Raw genomic sequence first — 20,786 nt, forward strand, 5'->3', positions numbered from 1 at the left:
CCATAAAAGAAAAAGTGGTCAGCAATATTTAGCAGCATGACTTAGCCTCAGGCGCAGAGTGTTTCGATGCAAAAGCTGCCTGGATTTACTGGCAGTTACAAATATGTGCTTTGCTGCACTGGGATAGGGTCTTTCTAGGGTTTTTCCTTCCTTTCTTCTTAAGAATCAGGGCAGGGCACCACACGGCAAAGGGCTCGGTCGTTTATCACCACGAGGCTGTTTTAATACCAGTCTCCGTGATAAGGGTGATTGAGGAATCACTAATGCAAAGGGGCTGGGCTATTGCTCCGTTCCAGCTCTACAACCAAACCCTCCCCTGTAACTGGCGTCTTTTTATTTTTAGCCTTTCTCTCCACGTTACGGCTCTCCATCCGGCTTCAAAGAAATACATGAGATTGTTCCTGTCTACGTGTGGCAGGGGGCAGGAGCGGGGTGGAAAGGTTTTTCAGCCAGAGATATTTACACACACATCCCAAGTGACGGATTTTGGCTCGTCTATGAAACGCTCGATAGGAAAATAAACAAAGCCGGTGCCTTCTCCCCTCCGTGCTCGCACACCGCCTCCAGCCGCCCGGGTCAAGCACCCTGGCACCAGCGATTCCTGCCCGGGCGAGCCTCGCAGCGGCTCCTGCTCGGCCCTGGAGAGATACCGGGGCCACCCCGCCACCCCCACAGCCCTTCAATATTGTAGTGCTACAACCTGACTCCCTTCCCTTCCCCCGCGAGCGGCTCTGGAGCCCCCACCGGACCCAGCCCGTCTCGAAGCCCCTTCAGCAAGGCCAGCAGGGGCAAGCTGGGTGCTTCTGCTGTTGTTCTTTAGCAGTTATTTCAAGACAGTAACTTTTCGTGGAATCAGCCAGAATTCTACCTGTTAAAACATGATGGATTGGAGGAAAAAAAAAAAAAATAAATAAAAGAGAGAGAGAGAGAAAGAAAGAAAGAAAAAAAACAACCAACAAAACACCAGGAACCTGAAAAACCAGCGTTCATCTCCATGACCACGGCTTGAACTTTCCTTCCAACTTAGCGATAATAGGTTCTGTCTTGGAAGCTGCTATGTAATTTGATGTATGAGGGTCACTTGGCTGGGGAGAGGGTGGACACCGACCCAGAGAATGCTGCTCCTGCCCGGGCGAATCCTTTTCTCTCCTCTCTCTTTTTGCTCTCTCACTCCTTCTGTTCTCTGTTATTTTTTACAAGTTAAATTCCCCTGCTTACCTACCTGAAAATAACCGGCCCAAGAATGGCCTGCACTAATGAGAGAGGAGACCTGTACGCCATCTCCCATCCAGCAACTCGTTCCACACGCACATACATTGTTCTCCGAAATCACAACTCGCCGTCCCCTCTCCCCTTCCTGACCAACAGCTCCGTTCTTTCGGGTCAGAACAGCTCTGATCTCTTTGCCACTTCCCCCGCGCTTAAGCAGCTGGCTATTTTCCCCCAAAACATCTAACGACGACAAATGCTTAGGGGCGAAATGTCTTAGGTAACACATGCACCAAACGATCTCATTCTGCGCCTTTCAAGTTATACAAGTTCTTAGAAAACAGCCTTTCCTTTGTTACATCCCAACCAAATGAAAGTAACGCACCTACAGCAAGGCGGCAGCCCCATTATTGCACTAATCAACCTCTCCGGCTGTTATTAAGCTAATAAGACAATCAAGATCTGAGACGCGGACACCATCTCCAGCTCCTCGCCTCTCTTTCCTTACGATATCTGGGCCTGGTGTGATTTTTCTCAATTCCTGTCCTTCAGAAAGAGGGAACATAGGCACCACAACGACAGGAAGGGAACAACCGGCCTTTCATGATGTCCACACCAAACACATTTCCCCTTCCCCGGGAGCCCCCCAGGTTTGCCGGGTGCCGCCGGCGGGCAGAGCGGCGGCCGCGCAATGTTCCGCGCAAGGCTATGCGCCCGCCGCGCCAACAATGGACGGCTGCTCCTCGAAGGGAAAATATTAATGAAAATTCGGCCGCCCGCCAGCAAAGGAAAATCGGCCCCCGCCTTTGGCTGCGGGAGTTAATCACTTCCTAAAAGTTAGGGTAACCTGAGCAGCGCACAGCCATTACTCGCGAAAACAGCACTAGCGGGATTTATTGCGACAAGGAGCAGATAATAGCAGCACCCTAACGGGAGCAGGCCGGGGGGGGTGGGGGGGGAGGGCGGAAGGCGAAAGGCTTGCCACCCAAACTGGTGACTGCTATGAGAAAACGTTCCTCGTCCCCACCGAAGACAAAAGGCCGAAAAGAACAAGGCCCCCAGATTTGCCAGCGTCCGTTTCAGCGGGTCCATCCATCCCCATTTGCGCAGTACACCTCAGCCCTTTACCGGCCTCTTCCCCCCGCCAGACAGCCCGGAGACAGCAGATGAAAGCTGCCTCCCCCAGGCATGTCCCCCTCGCCTCCCCGCTCCTCGGCTCCGCTCTCCCCTACCTCCCCCTTCCCCGTCCCTAAATACACCGCATCTTTCCCCTGCCGCTGCCGGCCGAGCCCCAAACTCTGACTCCGGGACGCAAAAAAACAGCAGCCCCCCAAGAAAGATTTCCTGAAAGATAAAGACAAAGTTGAGAAGAGGTGAGGGGGTGGGGGGAGAGGAGAGAGAGCTGCCTGAACACGAAGTGTAAGGGTATCAGTCACTGCCTGGAAGGAAGCCCCAGCTTGTGAACTCTTCTTGAACCGACATTTAAGTCTACGGTCATAAATCACTGGGACATAAACTCCGCCATTCACGACTGATAGCAGCGTATTTGTGGCCTGCTTACCTTAACTTCTGACGACTGAGGCGGAAGCCAGCATGCTTTTTTTTTTTTGCTTTTTTTTTTTTTTTTTGCTTTTTTTTTTTTTTTTTTTTTGCTTTTTTTTCTTTCTTTCTTTTTCTTTTTCTTTTTTTCTTTTTTTTTTTAGGAGCCAAAGCGACACAGACCGGCAAGCAGAGATTGATCTGGCCCGGCCGAGTCCCTGAGGCTGAGGGATGGGCACCGGCTCTCAGCTCCTCTGTGCCGGCCGGGAGGGGAGAGCCCTGCCCCGTGCGGGATGGGGACGGCTGCTCCCGACCCCCGCCTCCCCGGCTCCCTCCCGCTTCGCCGCTACCCACCCTTACCCCTGTCCCTGTCCCTCTGCTAAGAGCGCGGAGGATGGGGACGTTTCCCAGGGCCGCTCCCCACGCCTGAAGGGAATGGGAAGGAGGGGAAGGAAGGGAGAAAGGGGGGGGAGTGGGGGCGGGGGGGGAAGGAAAAAATAAAATTATAAGGCAGGAAGAAAGAAAGGCTGCCGCCTTGGGAAGCCTGGGGGAAGGAGGGAAGGAGTGTGGCAGCGAAGGAGTGCGGCCCCCCCACCCAGCACCCGGGCGTCACCAAAGTCCAGGAAAATTATGCTAATGAAGACAAACGGCTCTCACAAAGGGTCGCTCTCACCGGCCTCCGGGGTTCTGCGGCGGGGTTGTTTGTTTTGTCCCTCTCACGAGCGGGTTTGGGGGCGGCCGTGCAATAGCCCCTCCGCCGCTCCCCGCCGCCCGGAGCCCCGCACAACCCGGCTGCGCGCCGGGGATGGGGGGAGCGGCCCGGAGCGCCGGGTCCGGGTCCGGAGAGCCAACCAAAGCCCACCAGGATCCCCGCTCTGGGCAATGCTCGCAGAGCCACGCTGGAAATCATTAGAGTTACTAATTATTAACTCATGCATGCGTGAGCGCACACACACACAGATGTACACACAGAACCCCCCCGCCCCCCAAATATCCCCAGCGCTCGGGACGGGCACAGAGGCGCTTCTCCCAGCACTCCCCCCCCACCCCCCATGTGCCGCACAGCCGGGCCGGGTACCCTAAGCACCGTGGGGACGCGTGGGCTGCAGTCCCGCGTGGACGTGGACCCCGCACAGCCCCTCCCCTCCTCCAGCTCCTCGGGGAAAGCTCTCGCTTCTTTTTTTCCCCGCTTTGGTTGGGGGGGTACCCCCACTTTTTTGTGCAAGAGCAACACAGCAGAACCAGTGCAAAGCGGGCGCTCACGCGAGGACTGAAAGCAAGTTGCAGCCCCTGCCCCTCGGGCTCTGGGCTCCGAGACAGAGCGGGTGCTCCGCGTAGCGCCGAGGTGTAAATTTGGCGTTACTTCGTTAATTAAGGTATTAAAAATATAACCAGTCCGTTAAAAGCGCGGGGGAGCCCGGCGTCGTCCTAAAGCACAAACAAAGCGAGGGGGAAGAGAGAAATAAAAAGCACTATAAGGCTGGGGTGGCCTCTTACGCATACCAATGGTTTTTGTCATTTATGGCTATGCAAGATTTATGACTTCATGCACCAAAGCTGTAAACAGAGCACTAAAACAGAAAACACTTGCTCCTTATGGCACAAGTGAGAAGGCACCACATGAAAGGGGAAGCGGGCAGCGTAGGAGGAGAGGAGAAGCAAAAATCCCGCGTATGCATTTTGCTTCAAACAACCCCGTGAATGTGGCATCGGAAGAAAAGTCTTTTTAGTCAATAATCAACCGCACACTTTCTTCTGAAACTGCTGAGCCGTCGCTCGCCCCGGTGCCCGACAGAATAGCGAGAGGCACCTCCGAGCCCCGACGGAGCCCTTCGGAATAAAAAGGAGAATGTGGCGGAGGGAGCACCGAGGATTAGGAAACCTACGGACGCCGGGACCGGGCCGGGCCGGGCAGGGAGCGCTGCCGAGAGCGGGTGCCGTCTTTCCCTCTGAGGGCTTTATAACTTCGGAGCCGGATATTCTGACACCATGTCTGTATCTGAGAGTGGGAACGGAGACGGGGGGGGTGGGTGGGTGGGGGTTGCTTTGTAAAACTGGAGAGATTTGCGAGGGACTTTAATGGTGAGAACCGAAGTAGTTCATGGGGATAGCGAGGTATTTCCTCCATTCGTCTTTTCCGCCTGCGAAGAGCGTTTTGCCTCTTAACCCGTTTCCCCACGCCCCCTCTCTCCCCAAAGAGGTCATTTTAAACACGAGAAGATGATCTTTTTTTTTGTTCATAATGTGCCTTATGATGGAGGGATAAGTGTCCCACCGCACAGCCCCCGCTGCTTTTATCTGCCTTTCCCTCTCAGGGGCCGAATATTTTCTTTCTGCCACATTCCGCAGAGAGCGATAGGCTCGGAGAGGGATCTTTGGGGTTGACTCCTGACTGAAGGAGGACTCTCTTTTTCTTCCCCTAAAAGTTCAGTTTTCGGGATCCTGTACTGTCTTAGTTACCGAATAAAATGGTGCCTGGAAAGCTCTTTATCCCGGGATGCTTCGAATATCATTCAAGGTTGATTCCGGGGAATCTCTATGGGTCTAAACAGCAAGGCGGGGAGCTTCGGGACGAATTCTGCAGGTCGGTAGGGCTTTTAGGAGGGGATATCAGAGGGACTAGGCAGGAGAGCAGTTCGAGCAGCCGTGCTAAATCCCAGTCGTTCTTTATATCCTCTAACACCAGAGAATTTCCACGAACAATTCGTTCTTTGCTCAACAGAACGAGGCTATTTACCCAAGCCGCCGAGATAGCCCTCTGTACAGAACTCTCCTTTCTTATGCTCCGGAGCAGGACCGTGTTATTTATGAGTGTTTTAACTGGGTCAACATGCATCCGAGCTGGGTCATAAATCAGAGGAAACGCTGCCAAGTAATGGAGCAGCAATTAAAGCTTACGCTTTATTTTCGAGGCGCGTTTTGGCCCATTTCAGAGCATGGCAAAGCTAACCTTGGCTTTTAGACACGCTGCTGAGCGGAGCAGCTCTCCTGCCCCGAGTGAGAGAGACGCAGGGTTTGGTACAGCACAACGAGAGGGAATTAGCAGTTGTTTGGGTCAGTTGTGTTCTGAGAGCCACTTAAAAAGCGAGAAGGAGAGAAAGCAGCGCTAACATCTCTGCCCCCGAGGTCTCCGCAGAACGGCCGCGAATAGGTTCACGTGGAAACACCCTTCTTTTTGCTGTTTGTTTTCAACTCGTTTTCTATCTCGTCCTTCTCTTTTCTTTCTCCTTCCCTCTTTCTGACCCCTAGAAAACGTGTCACGGAAGCACCAGGAACTGGGGACAAATTGGTAACGCAGAAATAGGCGCTGACCAAATTGGAGGACAGAGCCTCGGAGCTGTGACCTTTCCCAAAGCGGAGACCCGCCGGGACAGTGTCACTTTATCAAACATTTTGCCCTCCTCTTTAAGTTCATTCCTTACAGTGTGGTTACATAGACACACTTATACGTATATACATATGTTTATACGTACGAGATGTACTTATTTATAGAAAAGAGTGCGTGGATATGAATTTATGACCAGCGATACGTTCACCTAGAAGCTGATTTCCTCTCTTACCCCCGTTATTCTTGCTTTCCAGAGGAAAACAAAACCAAAACCCAAACAAAATCAAATGTAATAAAACCCCACCGTACTTCCGAGGCTTCTTATTGCTGGAAGACGCGGCTGCCTCTCGGTTCAGCTTCTCCTCACCGATGAGGACCAAAGAGGAGCCCCGGTTCATTCGGGATGGGGAACATTCGGCACAGAGCTGAGCGCCCGGGCAGCCCTCCGCGCACGGCAAGCAAAGCACCACCGAAGCATCATAAATAAAATGGCAGCACAATCGCGTACTCGTCAATTTCCAGCGCGGCATCGGCCGAACAAACGCGCATAAAACAACCTCCGTCGCACACCCGAGCGCGACCCCAGCCTGTGTGCATCCCCCCAACCCCCCCAGCCCCGATCCTCTCAAATACATAAGTAAACAAACGCACCAACCGCACAAAACAAAATGTATTTGAATTAAAAATAATAATAATAAAAATAATCATCCTCATCAAAAAGCCACAAAACGCTACAAGGAGGCTTCCCGTCTCCTGCCGGCCATAAATAACGATAAGATGGCAATCGGGGGGCCGGAGCGGAGGCAGCTGGCCATCAGCAGCAGTGTGGGATCTCTATGGAGAAAAATAAATAAAGCAGCTCCGCTCTCTGCGAGGGGAGAGCGGAATATTTACCGCAGCAAATTGAAACAAAGGGGGAAGCAGCCCGGCCCCGGTGCACACACACGCACGCACACACACGCACTCACTTCAGCCTTTTCTACTGACCTTTGCCTCGAACAGCAATAACTCACCACATAAATGAACAATCAACGGAAATACCTTAAAATAAAATCCATCCTTTCTAACGAAGCATTTCGTCCTCTCGGCTCGACAATAAGCTTTCCATAAGGAACGAAAGCTGTCAGCGGAATGGCCAGCTCTTGAGGGGACGGTGATGGGGGCAGGAGAAAAAAAAAGAAATAATAGAAAGCAGTGCTTGCTCTGAACAGAAACTGGAAAAGCGTAATCGCAGACGGAGCCAGACCGGGTCTCCACTCCAAATGCCACAATAATGCGCTGTATTATGTGCTCACGTGGTCATACGTCAACTTAAATCCTTTTATTTGAAATAGGGAATCACTGAAGGAGCGGGGTTTCTTGAGAGAGAGACGTGGCTTTTTCGAGCCTTAGCCTGGTACGTTAGAGGAGAGTTTAAAGGGATGGAACAACAAACAAACAAACAAATAAATAAATAAAAAGAAGGAAAAAAAAAATTCAATCAAGAGCCGGAGCTGCCTGGGGGGGGGAGGGGGGGGGTGGGGATCGGTTCGAGCCTCTTTCATCCAACACCAGCATTTCTTCATACAAAGCCCATCGGAAAGTCGGAGGAATCCTTCTCGCGCCGTGGGATCGCACCGCACTCTGATACTTAGCCTAATTAACCAGCATTTGCTCCCCGGGCCACCGCGCTGCCCCACGTCGCACGTTCTTTGCAAGCCCCAAAGAAAGCCCAAATCTTAACGCCAATTCTTTCCAGCTCCCTTCTTACACGGGACGATTCCCGGCCTTCCGCACCCACCCGCCCCCCCGTCCCCGTCCCCAGCCGCCTCTGCCCTCCATTGTGCAGGGCTTGCTGCCTCCCACACGTTACATCGGGGCTCCTGCAGAAACTAAAAAGACCTATAATTACCTGACAAAGGCAAAAAAGGGTCTCTTCTAAGTGGCAAGTTGATTTTTGTCCTTGTACCACACTATGGAGCACACACCTTCCTTCACTGGCTTGCCTCCGAATTTTGCAAAACCTTTTGGGACCTCACTGTTAAACCTGTGCTTACGCATTTCCTATGCAGCTCCTTTGAGTGATGCACAAAATTATAGGTTTCTAATGATGAAAAAAAAGAAATGGGGAGGGGGAGCTCTCTGCCCGAGGGGGAAAATAATAAAAAATAAATAAAAAAATAAAAGAAAAAAAATAAATAATGAAAAGACAGAAAGAAAAAGAAGAAGCCCTATTCGGCCCCCGAACCTGCCCAGCGAGCCGGCCTCGCCTGTGTGTGAACACATCACATCTTCCCTGCAAGGCTGTTTAACTTCTGCTATTGACACAATAAGCTAAACAAACAAAAGAAGCCCTAATCTCACCCAACTTTTCTGGATGGAGTCACAGAGTATCGGACGGATCGCTCTTTTAACGTGTTCCTGACCGAGTCCTGTGACTCCAGCATTATGCTCTGTGATGTGTATATCTTTACCTAAATCTTTCCACCACCCCCATGAGCTCGAAGAAAACTTTCAGCCAACTGCATATTCCCCCTTAGCGTTTCACCTGCACTCCACTGAGCAGAAGGGAAGGGGATTTCTTTCGGAAGGCGATTTTTACTGCTAGGGGCATGCCTTCGTACTCTCACTTGGGCTTTAAAAGTGGGCCACTGGAATTTAAACCCATCAGTAACAGTGCATATTAGTGGACAGTGCAGCAAAGTCAGCGTGACATTAGAGCAGAGGAAGAATTTGCAATTTTTCATAGGGAAGTCGCTAAGCTCGTGACAGGGCACACATACATTATCCCTCACTAGGAACTGGAATCAAAATGATACACCTCTGAAAGAGAGATGAGAGCACTATCCGCGCACGACCAGGCTGCAGCTAGCAGCACAACGTGTAACTCCATAGGGCACTCCATAGCCCTAGTCCTAAACGTAAGCCAAGGCTGAGATATACTGGACAGAACGGATTAATGTCTCTTTTGAATACAGCGCGTTTAGGTCCCATCAAAGAAACACAGAGAGAAGTTCCCCTGCAACAATGAGGCCGAAATTAATGGGGAATGGAGCAGATGTTGAAAAAAGCAGAGCAAGTCTTTCTAGGGGCCGTTGTAAAAAGTTATCGACTGCTTTGCGTCAAAAGCAGAAAGATGGCTTTAGAAGTTGCAGTCCTGAGCAAATAGAAACTACAAAAGCAATAAATCACAATCATAAGTCAGCTTAAATGCCTTAACGCTAGCTACGGCCACTGGCTTCAAAACCCTGTTTCTATGAACATCTTTATTAGTATTAATGGTCAAGTTAATGCTAAAACTACTGTTTAACAATTAACTTCGTGTCTGCAGTGGGGAAACTAATTAATTCTTGAGAAAAGTAACTCCTTGACGGCTGAATACCTGACTCAGTGTGCTTCGGGAGGGCTGAGGGGGAGTCCTCCCTGCTGCACACTGTCCTGGGTTGCAGCTGAAAATGATTCCCCCGGCCGAATTTGAAGAAGGTTTTCTTCTCTCCACTACTACCAACACGGGTTTACCAACACGAATTCAAAGGACCGTGTAAGAAACAGACGCTAGATTTCCTCCTCCATCCCATATATTACTTTGTTCCTGTTCCTGGACATTCAACACAGTGTTTTATGACCTCGATGATTTGGAGACCTGAAACATTGTTTCTGGGAGAGGAAAAAAAAAGGCAGAAAATGTGGCGATTCTCAGTGAGTCTGCTACTGATTTTTCTGTGCTTTATACACATGGCTCCGAGCTGGGCTGAAATTCCAACTTCGGTAACAACAAACAGATCTGAGTTGGTAACGTGCACTCACTCATTACGAGAAACCCTTTTTGCCAGCTCTGGCACTAATAAACGCTCCTAGCATTAATGTGATTTAAAGCTACCTTCGGTACAAATAGATTTCGAATTTCTGCCGTCTTTCATGTTTACGTTTATGGCAGTCGTTAAGAGGTCAGGTTGTCACTCCCATGCGGAGAGGACATGGGAATCGCCACACTACACGACTATTTATTTCCTCGCTTCCTCGAAAGAGTTGGGATCTGCTGGGATGCGAAGCTGTTTACCTACATCTGCGAGGCTGATAGAGATAAAGTCGCCCTTTGATCACTTCGAAGCAGATAAAAAGAGCAGAGCTAGAGCCTGTGCCTTGGTGGAAGCTGCTCCGAGAGGCAGCTGAGGCTGAGAGCCGGGGCACTTTAGGAATCCCAAATATCTCTTCACGAAATGCTGCGGGTGCCACAGGAGGAACGCTCCCTCGACCGTGTTTTCGCTTTTCATTTCCGTGAGCAGAGGTTCGCAGCGCCTTTTTGTAGTTAAGATTTAAGCAGCTCATTAAACCAACACAAAGAGCCCTTGTAGTCCCGTAATTTATGACCGCTTTTAAAAGGTTGTAAAATACACTAATTGTACATCAGCGTCCAAAAATAAGCAGGTAAATCTAGCAGGAATTTACGCTAATTCTCTGTAATCCTCCCTCCTCCGCGGCTGGCAGGGGAACACGGTAGCTATGGAAAGCATCACCAGACCCTGCCAAAGCACCAGGGCTCGGGCACCAACAGCATCAGCCCACGGCCGGGACGAGGCGGGCCGGGCCGGACAGCTACCTGAGCTTATTGGCGGTGTGAGCACCCACGCACAGTGGGCTCGCCGTGTCCCGTGGTAGGGCACGCTGCAGGACCGCCGCCCGGCCCCTCTAGGAGCCTCCGACAGACCGACAGCGATAAGAGCTCAGCCCCGCCGTGCTCCAGCTATCTCCCTCTCCCCCTTACGCCTTCGATTTTGAAAGGAACTCAGAACGGACAAAGAAATCCTCAAGCTCTTTGGCTCCTCAGACGACTTCGCATCCTTCCTGTTCCCAGCGCCTTTATAAGGGCTCAGGCACTCGAGTCCCGCACGCCGCTTTGTCTGCCCGGACACGCGCATTCGCAGCGGCGAAAGATGAATGGAGACGTACCACCGAACCCCTTGCTCGGTTAAAATATTTCTCACCACCCCTCTCAGGTACGAGGCCGGCACAGGGCCGGCTCCAACTCTTACCTCGTCCCGCCGCCGAGGCCGGGGCCGGAGCGCTGCCGCCGCCCCGAGCGGGGCTTTTCGGGGTGCCGGGCGCTCTGCAAACAAGCGATAAACAACGCCTCAACGGGGGGAGCGGGGCCGGCGCTCGGCCGCCCGCGGGCGGAGTGGGCTGTGCCGGGACGGCCCCGCACGGCCGCAACTCTCCGGCGGGGCGAGGAGCGCTGCTAGCTGAGAAATAAAAGCGTGGGGCTCTTCTTACCACCCCCCCCCCCCCCCCCTCCCGTAGACAGCTATGCCTTCTGTCTCCAAGTGTTTGGAAATATTGTCATTCCAAACTCTTGTTACATGAATGTCTGCTTTATTTTCCTCTGGGAAACCTTTGTTTAGGATCATTTAATCAAGAACAGACATTAAACACAACCAGTGGTGTTCATCTCTGTTGAATAAAACGCGGAACGAGTTCCAGTTTCAATGCGGAGAGTATTGTGGTTGGGCTCTCATTCAAACAGGGAGCGGGGCCCGATCCCGTCCCCAGTAGCGCAGGAAGAGGCTGATAATTGACTTCGCCGAAGCAGCATCGGGCCCGAAAGGCTTAAAAGGGAAAAAAAAAAGGACAACAGGAGAACACCAGCACTGAAAGCCAACAGACAGGGAGAAAACTGGACGGCCTCTCTCCCCCTAAAATAAACAGCGTTGCACAATCCAAAGAGACAATAGTCAGATTATTCGGGTGCCACTTACTGAATCACGTTTACGTATGAATTTGTCAGATGTAATAACGTGCCCCCTCTATTCATTCTCGCTAATAAAAGCCGTCTAACGCGTCTGAAAATTGTCAGTAAATGTAAATGCTAATAATTAAATAACACAGTTCTCGTAGCAGAATGTCTTCTGAGCCCTGGAAATATTAAGTCTGTCTTGGGAGAACTTTTCCAGCAGCTACTTCGCTTTGGTAATTTAGTAGTCCCATAATTACTCTAATAATTTTAAATTTGGTGTTGAACTCCAGCCTACATAAAATCATGCAATAATAGCCTCCTAAGCTGTTTATTGCCGTCTCATAAATTTCAGAGCGCTGACTGCTACAATCTCCTGGCAAACACCGAAGGCGAGTTCCGCCGCCGTCCGAGCGGGGCTGCCCCCGGCGCTCCATCCGCCCCTCTCGGAGGGCACCCCGCACCGCGGGCTCAACCCGCACCTCCCCGCCCCGACCCCTCATCGTCAGCCGTTCTACGAGCGGCCATCGGCATCGATCAAGAGCTCCGGGACCGGGCTGCCCCACTCGTGTTAAATATGGAGTGTGTATCTACAAACTGTGCCAGCGACTTTCTGTTATTTATTTTGGAGCTATTAAGTCACACCGCCATATATTACGCTGCCACGGCCCTTTAAACTACGCTTCCTCTTGAAAGAGTTGCTAAGTAGCAATAAAGCACTTTACAAACGCTACGACATTTTTTTTTTTTCCAATTTGTTGTTATCCCAAACTCTAATATTCATTGCGCCACTTTAAGTTCGTACATAAATCGTTCAGACTAATGAGTCATAGAGAAATTCGCCCGTGACTTTTCCTTTACAATGCTCGCCGCCTCTCCATCGCTTTTTTGGCCCCGCATTAGGAGCCGGTGATTTATTAGCGCCGGGAAAATGGAACAAAGCAGGTCCTCCTGCACGGTGGCACCCAGCCCTCCGCAGTGTGAATTAGAACATTATCAAATGTGTTCGCCTCGGTAACGCTTAATCACCAAACGCCGTAATGTGACCACAAGGCAGCGAAAACAAAGATTCAACATTTCTAAATATTAAACTTGTTAAGCAAAGGCTCAGCAGACAAAAGCAAGCACAAACAATTAAAAGTCATCAAGCTAGAAAGACGCACTCCCTACTTACCAACACAGACCCTACTGCTTGCTTAAGGAGTTTAGAATCTTTCAAGATAAATCAGGTGGGGTGTTTTGTTTTTTTTTTTAAGGGAAAAGAAAGGAAAAAAAAGAAAAAAGGAAAAAAAAAAGAAAAAAAAAGGAAAAAAAAGAAAGAAAAACAAACTCCAGTAATAAGGAGTTGAGTTTCACTTGTGAGAGAATCACTCCTAGTGAGGACTGACGGCCACAGATCCATTCCTGACTATCTGCATTAATTATTTAATGAGTCACGTGACCCGAAAAGATTAAAATTTCAATATCTCCCCCAGAACAGACGCAACACCTTTATCTGCGAGCGCAGGGATCCTCTACTCGGTCCCCTATCTCTGCTGCCTTTGACAGCTCCTCAGTTTCTAGGGAGAGCGCTGGGACATGAATAATATGGGCTCGTCCCGCTCCGTGGAGGGATGGGGCAGCCCCGCAGCACCCCCCACCCCCCCCCCACCCCAAACACACGCACACACAGCAGTGAGCCGATCCCAGAGCCTCGGTGCGTGAGGCAGAGTGCAATAGTGCGGGGGGCTGGGGGGCCTGAATGCCGCTGGCGATGGGAGTACAGGGGCGTTCCCCCCTCCCCCCCCCGCTCCGAAGCCCCCGGGCTACCTTCCAACGAGGGTCAATCTCCCTTCGTACGGCCCCGGGCGGAGCCAGGAGGGCTCCTGGGCGAGGCGGGGGGTGGGGTGGGGGTGCGGTCGCGGAGCTCCCCCTGCCCACTCGGGGAGCACCGGACATCGAAGCTCCGTGGGCCGGGTTTGCCCGAGGGGACGGCCTCGGGAGACCCCCATGGGAAATGTCACTCCTAGGAGGCTGCGGCCCAGGCCTGCGCCCCCGCTTGCCCGAGGGGGTGAGGGGAACTGTGGGAGCAGCGGAAGGACACAGCCTCCCGAATAGGGTCCCCGTGTAGGATCGGGGAGCTGCAGGGGAGCGGGAGGGGCCGGGATCTCTCTATCAAACCTCTGCCTGTGTGAGGGCTCCCCCCATCCCTGCCCTGTTATTAACACTGAAAAACGGTCCGTGGGACGACAGCACCCTGAAAAAAATATATATATTTAAAAAAATAATAAAAAATCACAGGATTGAGTAATCCTCCAATGCCAAATGGCTCTGGTTATTAAATACCACGAGGCGCTTGTCACAGCCGAGTTCCCCCTGTAATAAAACACCAGGTATAGCAGAGATTGCGGGAGAATGGGGAAGGAGACCTTGGCAAACTCCCATTTTTCTTGGTGGGGTGGAGGGGAGGTGGGGAGCGGGGTTAACGGCGTGGCGTTCCCTGCGGCCATTCAATTGACTCCGAGGTGATTTCGTCTTTCTTTGAGATATTGACAAACTTCCACTTGCGGCGTTTTGGGCCGCGCTCGCCTTTGTGGCGAGAGCAGATAAATACGTGTGTGAGAGACAGGGGAGAGCGAGGGAGAGGGAGGGAGAGAAAGAGACATTGCGGTCCGAGCGCCGGCTTAAAAAGAATACTGTCTTTAAAGGTCAAGGGTTTGAAGGGTCAGTCTGCTCCTCTAAAAAAAACAATTAATGGGATAGAAAATTTGTCCTCTCGGTGAACTCCTGGTTGCCGTAGCAAAGGGAGCACAATGCGAGAATTTAAGGCGGACGATGTAATTTTGGAAGTTATTGTAAGCCGGGTGGGATGGAAGCTAGAACGAAGGGCTCTCGGCCCCGGCAGCATCTCGCAGCTCTCCCAGAGGACCGGGGGAGGGGGGTGGTGGGAAGGGAGAAAAAGGAAAAATTACCTTAAACGATGAAAATCGGCCGTGGGGCATTTCGCAGTGCGCCGCTCTATCTCCACCCAGAGAGTGTGCATGTTTTTAGCAGACAGCCGAGATGCGGTGTCTTTACACAAGACCTTTTTTTTTTTATCCTTTTTTTTTCCCCCCTTTCCAGGAAAATCCTTTGCGTCTTCACAGACTTTTCCAAGAGAATGCCTTTCAGAACCGCTGTTGAATTACAAAGAAGTATTTATTGTAGGAGGTGATTAATGGTTCTCGCTAAAATTGCTATTTGCAGCGTGATTTCATTTCTCTTTTCAGTGGGACAAACCAGGTTTATACGCACAGGCTGCACACCAAAGCAACCCCGCGCTGCCAGTTAATACGTTTCAGCTGGAATTTTGCTCGCTTGTGCTAATTTTGGCTCGAGATACGCGGAGGGATTCGAGCAATAAACAAAACGAGGAGCTGCACGGCCGCAGATAGCTGCTGCCCGCTTCCAGCTGTATCCCTCTCCCTTTAGGAGAAGGCGGCTGCGACGTGGGGCTTAGCACACAGCTCTGAGTGGGAGAGCTCCCGGGGCCTGCTCGTTGGCCAGCCTCGGAGACAGCAGTGTTTGCTCAGTGTGTTTACAACGCCATAACTGCTGCGCTGAGCATAATCCACCAGTGAAACGCTACATTTCTCACCGAGGTGCTCCACGCTCCTCGGGAGGGCAGCGATGCTCGCGGGGTCCCACCGGGCGCCACCCTGGGGCTGTGGGCAATGGCATCTGCCAGTGGGATCCCAAATCCTTCTTGGATGAATGCGGTAAGTAAATAAGTCCCGGCCTCTGGCCCTTGTCTGGCAGAGGTACAGCACTGGAGCTCCTTTCCAGACCCCTGCTACCATCTCTCAGGCTAAGAAAGCCTTTTGGGGCAGCAAAGAGCCACTCTCCTCGCACCCCATTTTGCTCCCTTCATTTGAAGAACCTCGTCCAGATAAACATCTGAGATGTGCCCAGATTCATGTCACTGGTGAGGCTGTCTCAATACTGAGGCTGTCTCAGTATAGTTCGAAACTGACTTTAAAATGAAGAAAGAAGGAAAAGAAAATAAATAAATAAATAAATAAAAGAAAAAAAGAAAGAAAGGAAAAAGAAAAGAAAAAGAAAGGAGGAAAGAAAGGAAAAGAAAGAGAGAGGAAGAGGACAGCTAGAGAAACTTCAGGTTACCGCCCATGTATTTCCCTTCAGAAGTGCTGGCCAATTGAGGAATCACAATAGGAAGAAAACGAACGAATAAATCACGGCAGGCTACAGATTTACAGCGTTATCGTGGCGAGCATGTGGGACTTCTCCTCCAGCACAATCCGCACTGGGAGCTCATTGGCTCCCAGCAGCATCTCAGTCCTTCTGTAGCGCAGTGCAAACAAGCCCAGAGTCCGACCATGGGCCGGGCCGGTTCTGCCCCGAGTTCTACAGAGAACCAGCCCCCTGTGCGGCACACAGAGAGCTTTCCCCGTCCCGTAGCTCTCTCCCCGCAGACGACAGTTGGGACGGAGGACACTTAGCGCTACATTTAAGGAACCAGAACCGTATTGACAGAACGAATCCCAAGTTACACCAACACGTTAAGCCGTTGTTTTCCACTCCTGGCGCCGAGAACGGCGGAACATAAAGTGTACGAAAAGAGCACGGAGTGGACGCGCGTGTGTTTCAAGCGTTTAATTCTTTTGTACAGAATAATCTTTATTACCAGCATCTGGCACTGTATACATTACACCAAAAATCCACAAATTGTACATGGACCCAAACGAGTTAGACGGTGCCAAATATGAAGACAGCCACAGCCTTTATAGCATTATTATTATTATTATTATTTAAATAAATGCAATAGGGAATGTGGAGAAAAAAAACAACTCATATATCACAGCTATTGCGGGGCTACACCGAAACCCAGCTAAGTTACCGCCGGTTCACCAACACGGCGGGAGGGGACGCTTCCCTTAAGTTTATAACCCGAGGTGAACGTGTCCTCTCTGTGCCTCGTGGGTCCATGTGTGCCCCTCACGGCCACGCTCGGCCCACGCCACTCGAGTCACTGCCTCGGGCTGGCGTCCCCCGAGCTCCTGGCTTTGTTTGAACCGTCTTTGATTTTGTAAAGTGTTCTCTATTAAAAAAAAATATATATAGAGAGAGAGACAGAAAGTCCGTCATTGGTACGGAGAATTCGTCCGTGACAGCATCCAGCACTCTTACAGCGAGGGCAAGAGAGGGTTTCCATAAATAGAAAAAAAATGATGGGCATGGAACCATTATCTATATACAATGTAGGCAATCGTCCGGGTTTTGGTTTCAACGTGTGCCCGTCCCTGGGCACGTCTCGTCCTCCTTCCCTGCTCCTGCTTTGTTTTACACAGTTGCGTGGTCCCAGGGGCCAGCCGCCAGCGCGGGCGGCCGCACAACCCCAATAGATAGGTAAATAGAGATCTATATATTAAAAAAAATTATAAGAACAACAACCCCCTTATAGCGCGGCCGCGTTGGGCGCAGCCCCGTCGAGCGGGCGGGGGTGGCCCTGTGTCTGTGCCTTGGCCTGCTGCTGGCCGAGCGAGGGCTGGTTGGACGAGCGCATCTTGGTGTTGGGCAGCTTGTGGTCCTTCTTCCACTTCATGCGCCGGTTCTGGAACCAGATCTTGACCTGGCGCTCGGAGAGGCACAGGGTGTGCGCGATCTCGATGCGTCGCCTCCTGGTCAGGTAGCGGTTGAAGTGGAACTCCTTCTCCAGCTCCAGGACCTGCTGTCGGGTGTAGGCTGTGCGGGACCGCTTGGGCTCACCGCCGCTGTAGTTGGGGTTGACTGAACGTGCACCCACGGACACGCGGAGAGGAGAGAAGGAAGGGAGCGATGGAACATCGTCATTAGAGGATAACTTGACAGCGGGTTCAAATCAGATACATAACGGCAAGAAAAATTGTTTCGCAGCCTATCGGCAGCCGGGACAATCGAGGAGCAATAAAAAATGGTGATGGGCATTTGGGTTAGAAGAAAAGCTTCAAAGACACATGGCCCAGAGCCACTGAAGGGCAATTAAATTTATGGGGGCTATAATTACTGCCCTAACAGTTTGGCGTCTCGTAAATCTTTTGATAAAGGACCCCGGATACAAAAGGTTTCTCACTTTTTTTTTTTTTTTTTTTTTCCCTTTCTTTCTTTTTTTTTTCTTTTTCTTTTTTTTTTTTTTTTTTAAGGAAACGCGGAGGGAGGAAGGGAAAAAAAAAAGCCACACACGCACCGACCCATCCCGGCCCCGGCAGCACCCTCCCTCCCCCCCCCCCCTTCCCTCCTTGCAGGCGCATCCCGGCCTCCCCCTGCCCCGGGCGACTCACCCGTGCTCACGTGGATCTTCTTCATCCAGGGGTACACAACCGGCTCCTTCCCCTTCAGCCCGGGCAGGCTTTTGTCGGGCAGCAACGCGCAGCCCGGCCCGGTGCCGGCCCCGGCTGCGGGGGCCGCTTCGCAGCGGCGCTGCAGGGCATGGCCGGGGAGCAGGGGCTGGGCCGGCCCGGGGTGGCCCTTGGCGGGCGGCGGCGGCGGCGGAGAGGCGCCCGGGGGCGGCTGCTCGGGGCCCGGGGCGGCGCTGCCGGCGCTGCTGTAGCTGTAGGGCGCCTGGGGGTAGGAGGGTGCCTGCGCCGGGTACAGCGCCTCGGGAGGCGGCCCCGGCGGCCCCGGCGGCGCGGCGGGAGCCTGGTAGCCGGGTTCCCGGCGGGGCCGCGGGAAGTACTCGGTCAGAGCGGGGCCCGGGTGCGCGGCGTGCAGGTGCGGCGGCGGCGGCGGAGGCGGCGGTGGTGGGGCGTGCGGGTGCGGGTGGTGCGGGTGGTAGCTGGCGGAGCTGCCGGCGCTGCCGCTGTGCTGCGTGTACTCCTCGCAGGGAGGGAATTTGGGCTCGATGTAGTTGGAGTTTATCAAAAACGAACTCATGGTCATTAATTTGTGAAGTGCAAAAATACTAATTTTTCTCGCGTTGTCGTTTTTCTGGGCTCGGCGAGGCCCCTCCCCTTCCCCCCCCCCTCCCTCCTTCCACTCCCTCCCTCTCCCCCTCCCGCCGCTGTCAAGTGCTCGCCGCTGCCAAAGTTTGGGCCTCCGGCTTCCCCCTCCCCGCCGCACTCCCCTCCCTTCCTCTCTTCCCACCCCTGGAGCGCGCACAACGCGTACACACACACACACACACACACACGCACGCACCCCGACACACCATCACCACCTGACCGCCAGCGCCAATTACCGCGCGGGGCCGCGGACCCCGGATCAGGAAATGGAAGGAGGGAGAGCGGCCGTAGGGCACCTCCGCGCCCGCGGCCCCACCGCGGGGCCGCTCCCGGCGCCTCCTCCCGGGCCCCGCCGCGCCCCGCTCCCGCTGCTCAACGGCATCGCTGCCTCCTCCCGCCCGGGCTGCGGCCGACACTCGCGGTGTCAAGTGAGATAAAACTAATCCAGAACTGACAGTCCTTACCCTCGTCATTCTTTTTTTCTTTTCTATTTTTTTTTTTTTTCCCCTTTCGTGTCAGAAAGCAGGCAGGGGAAGCAGAGAGCAGCCCGGGGAGGAAAGCGAGCGCTGAGCGGGGCGTTGCACAATAGCTATCTACGCACCCATCACCCAACGCTTCCCTTCGGGACTGCGGGGTGGAGGTCTCCTCACTCCCTCCCTTCGCAGCGACCTCTCCCCGAACCGAGAGCCGGCAGCTCCCGTCCCCCTGCAGCCTGCTTGCTGGAGGAGCAGATCCCAAAGTTAGCGCGGACGTCGCGGGAAGGCCGGGGGGAGCCTCTCCGTGTCTTGTGGGGTGCGGGGGACACGGGGAGCCGGGGAATAACGGGGAGGAGGGGGAAGGCGGCGCGGTGCTATAAACGCTTCCTACCGGCTGCCGCGGGGCTGGCTGCGAACATCCCTCCCCGCAGAGCTGCGTTTTCCAGCTACGAATTTAAGACTGTCGCTTCGCTTGCGTGGTGCTGGCTCTATTTCTGAATTCTCAGTTCCAAGAGAAATCTCTGTCGCCTTCGCAGAACGCCTGGCGAGGGAGGGAGAGGGCACCCGGCCACTGCTGCGTTGCTGGAACTGAGACTGTTAACGATATTTTCAGCTCAGAGGGAAAAGAGGCACCCGCCCTGACCTTAGGTAATTGAAATTTGATGGTTAAACTAATTACGCTCTTATTCTAAGGGGAAAAAAATACAATCGAATGCCATCTACTCCTGTAGATCGGAAGTTAGAAGCGAACTTTTCCGATTTTTTTTTTTCCTTTACAGAAGGGCGTATATACCCACATAATATTTACCGCATCCTTTGAGAATATAATTGCGGAGTGGGTAATCTCACCCTCCGGTGTGGGAAAATACATCCAATATATCAAGCACAAGTACGACGCGGTTTTGATCTGGCCCTCCTAAAGATACAACATTAACAGTTACTCTGCTTAAAATTCAGGTTATTGTCCTTAGCCGTTTAATAGATAATGGGTACGTGTAATGAAATTCCATTTGAAGATCTATTCTACCTAAGTAGGCGCACGGAGTATCGATCTGTATTTGACACACACGGACACACGCACACTGCGGGCGGTTCGTAAGATGTTCGAACATTTCCAACACTTGGGCATACTGGGCTACTTATCTAAACAATCACTCATTTCCTGCTCATATCGAATGGCTAATTTGTAAAGAGAGTTAAAACACATTTACTTACTCATTTCCAACAGAACATCTATGGAACTCTTTAAGTGGGGTAATAGATAAGTTCCTCTATTTACTCTGCGTGGAGAGGAAATGCGGCTACACACACGCACACAGACGCAGCGGCACACTTTGGATAGAAAAGGGGAGATTGCTTTATTAAAAATAATAATAATAATAATAACAACACTGCAATCCAGATTGGAAAATTAGAGCTTCCACCTGCATTACCTTAAATAAATAAATAAATAAATTAATAGGAAAGACAGAAAGAGAGAAAGAAAGAAAGAAAAGATTGCCTCAACCCAAAGCACGTTCCCGGCGCAGAGCTGCACGCACGCACAAATACCTGCTGGCCGCCACCAGATG

At 52.2% G+C, this 20,786-nt stretch overlaps 2 protein-coding genes across 5 annotated transcripts in view; both read right to left on the reverse strand.

The window, feature by feature from the left end:
* The window catches only part of HOXA3 (homeobox A3), a 44,052-nt gene that overhangs the window by 3,737 nt on the left and 19,529 nt on the right, over positions 1-20,786 (reverse strand). Inside the window, exon 3 of one of the 4 annotated variants that reach the window (XM_072330205.1) lies at positions 14,735-14,938. The exons of 1 other annotated variant lie outside the window; for it this stretch is intronic. The gene's annotated coding sequence lies outside the window, so the exon portion shown is untranslated. Of the gene's footprint in view, positions 1-7,117; positions 7,364-11,088; positions 11,149-14,734; positions 14,939-20,786 lie in introns of those variants that run through there. 2 more of the 4 variants (XM_072330208.1, XM_072330206.1) reach the window with 2 other exon arrangements.
* HOXA4 (homeobox A4) lies at positions 16,668-18,677 on the reverse strand. The gene is made up of 2 exons (XM_072330209.1): positions 18,080-18,677; positions 16,668-17,549 (listed from the first exon to the last, which is right to left on the reverse strand). The coding sequence occupies exons 1-2, from the start codon at positions 18,675-18,677 to the stop codon at positions 17,218-17,220; spliced, it is 930 nt and encodes a 309-aa protein (XP_072186310.1). The 3' UTR covers positions 16,668-17,217.

Source organism: Excalfactoria chinensis, chromosome 2 (assembly GCF_039878825.1).
Source record: "Excalfactoria chinensis isolate bCotChi1 chromosome 2, bCotChi1.hap2, whole genome shotgun sequence".
Classification (NCBI taxonomy): domain Eukaryota; kingdom Metazoa; phylum Chordata; class Aves; order Galliformes; family Phasianidae; genus Excalfactoria; species Excalfactoria chinensis.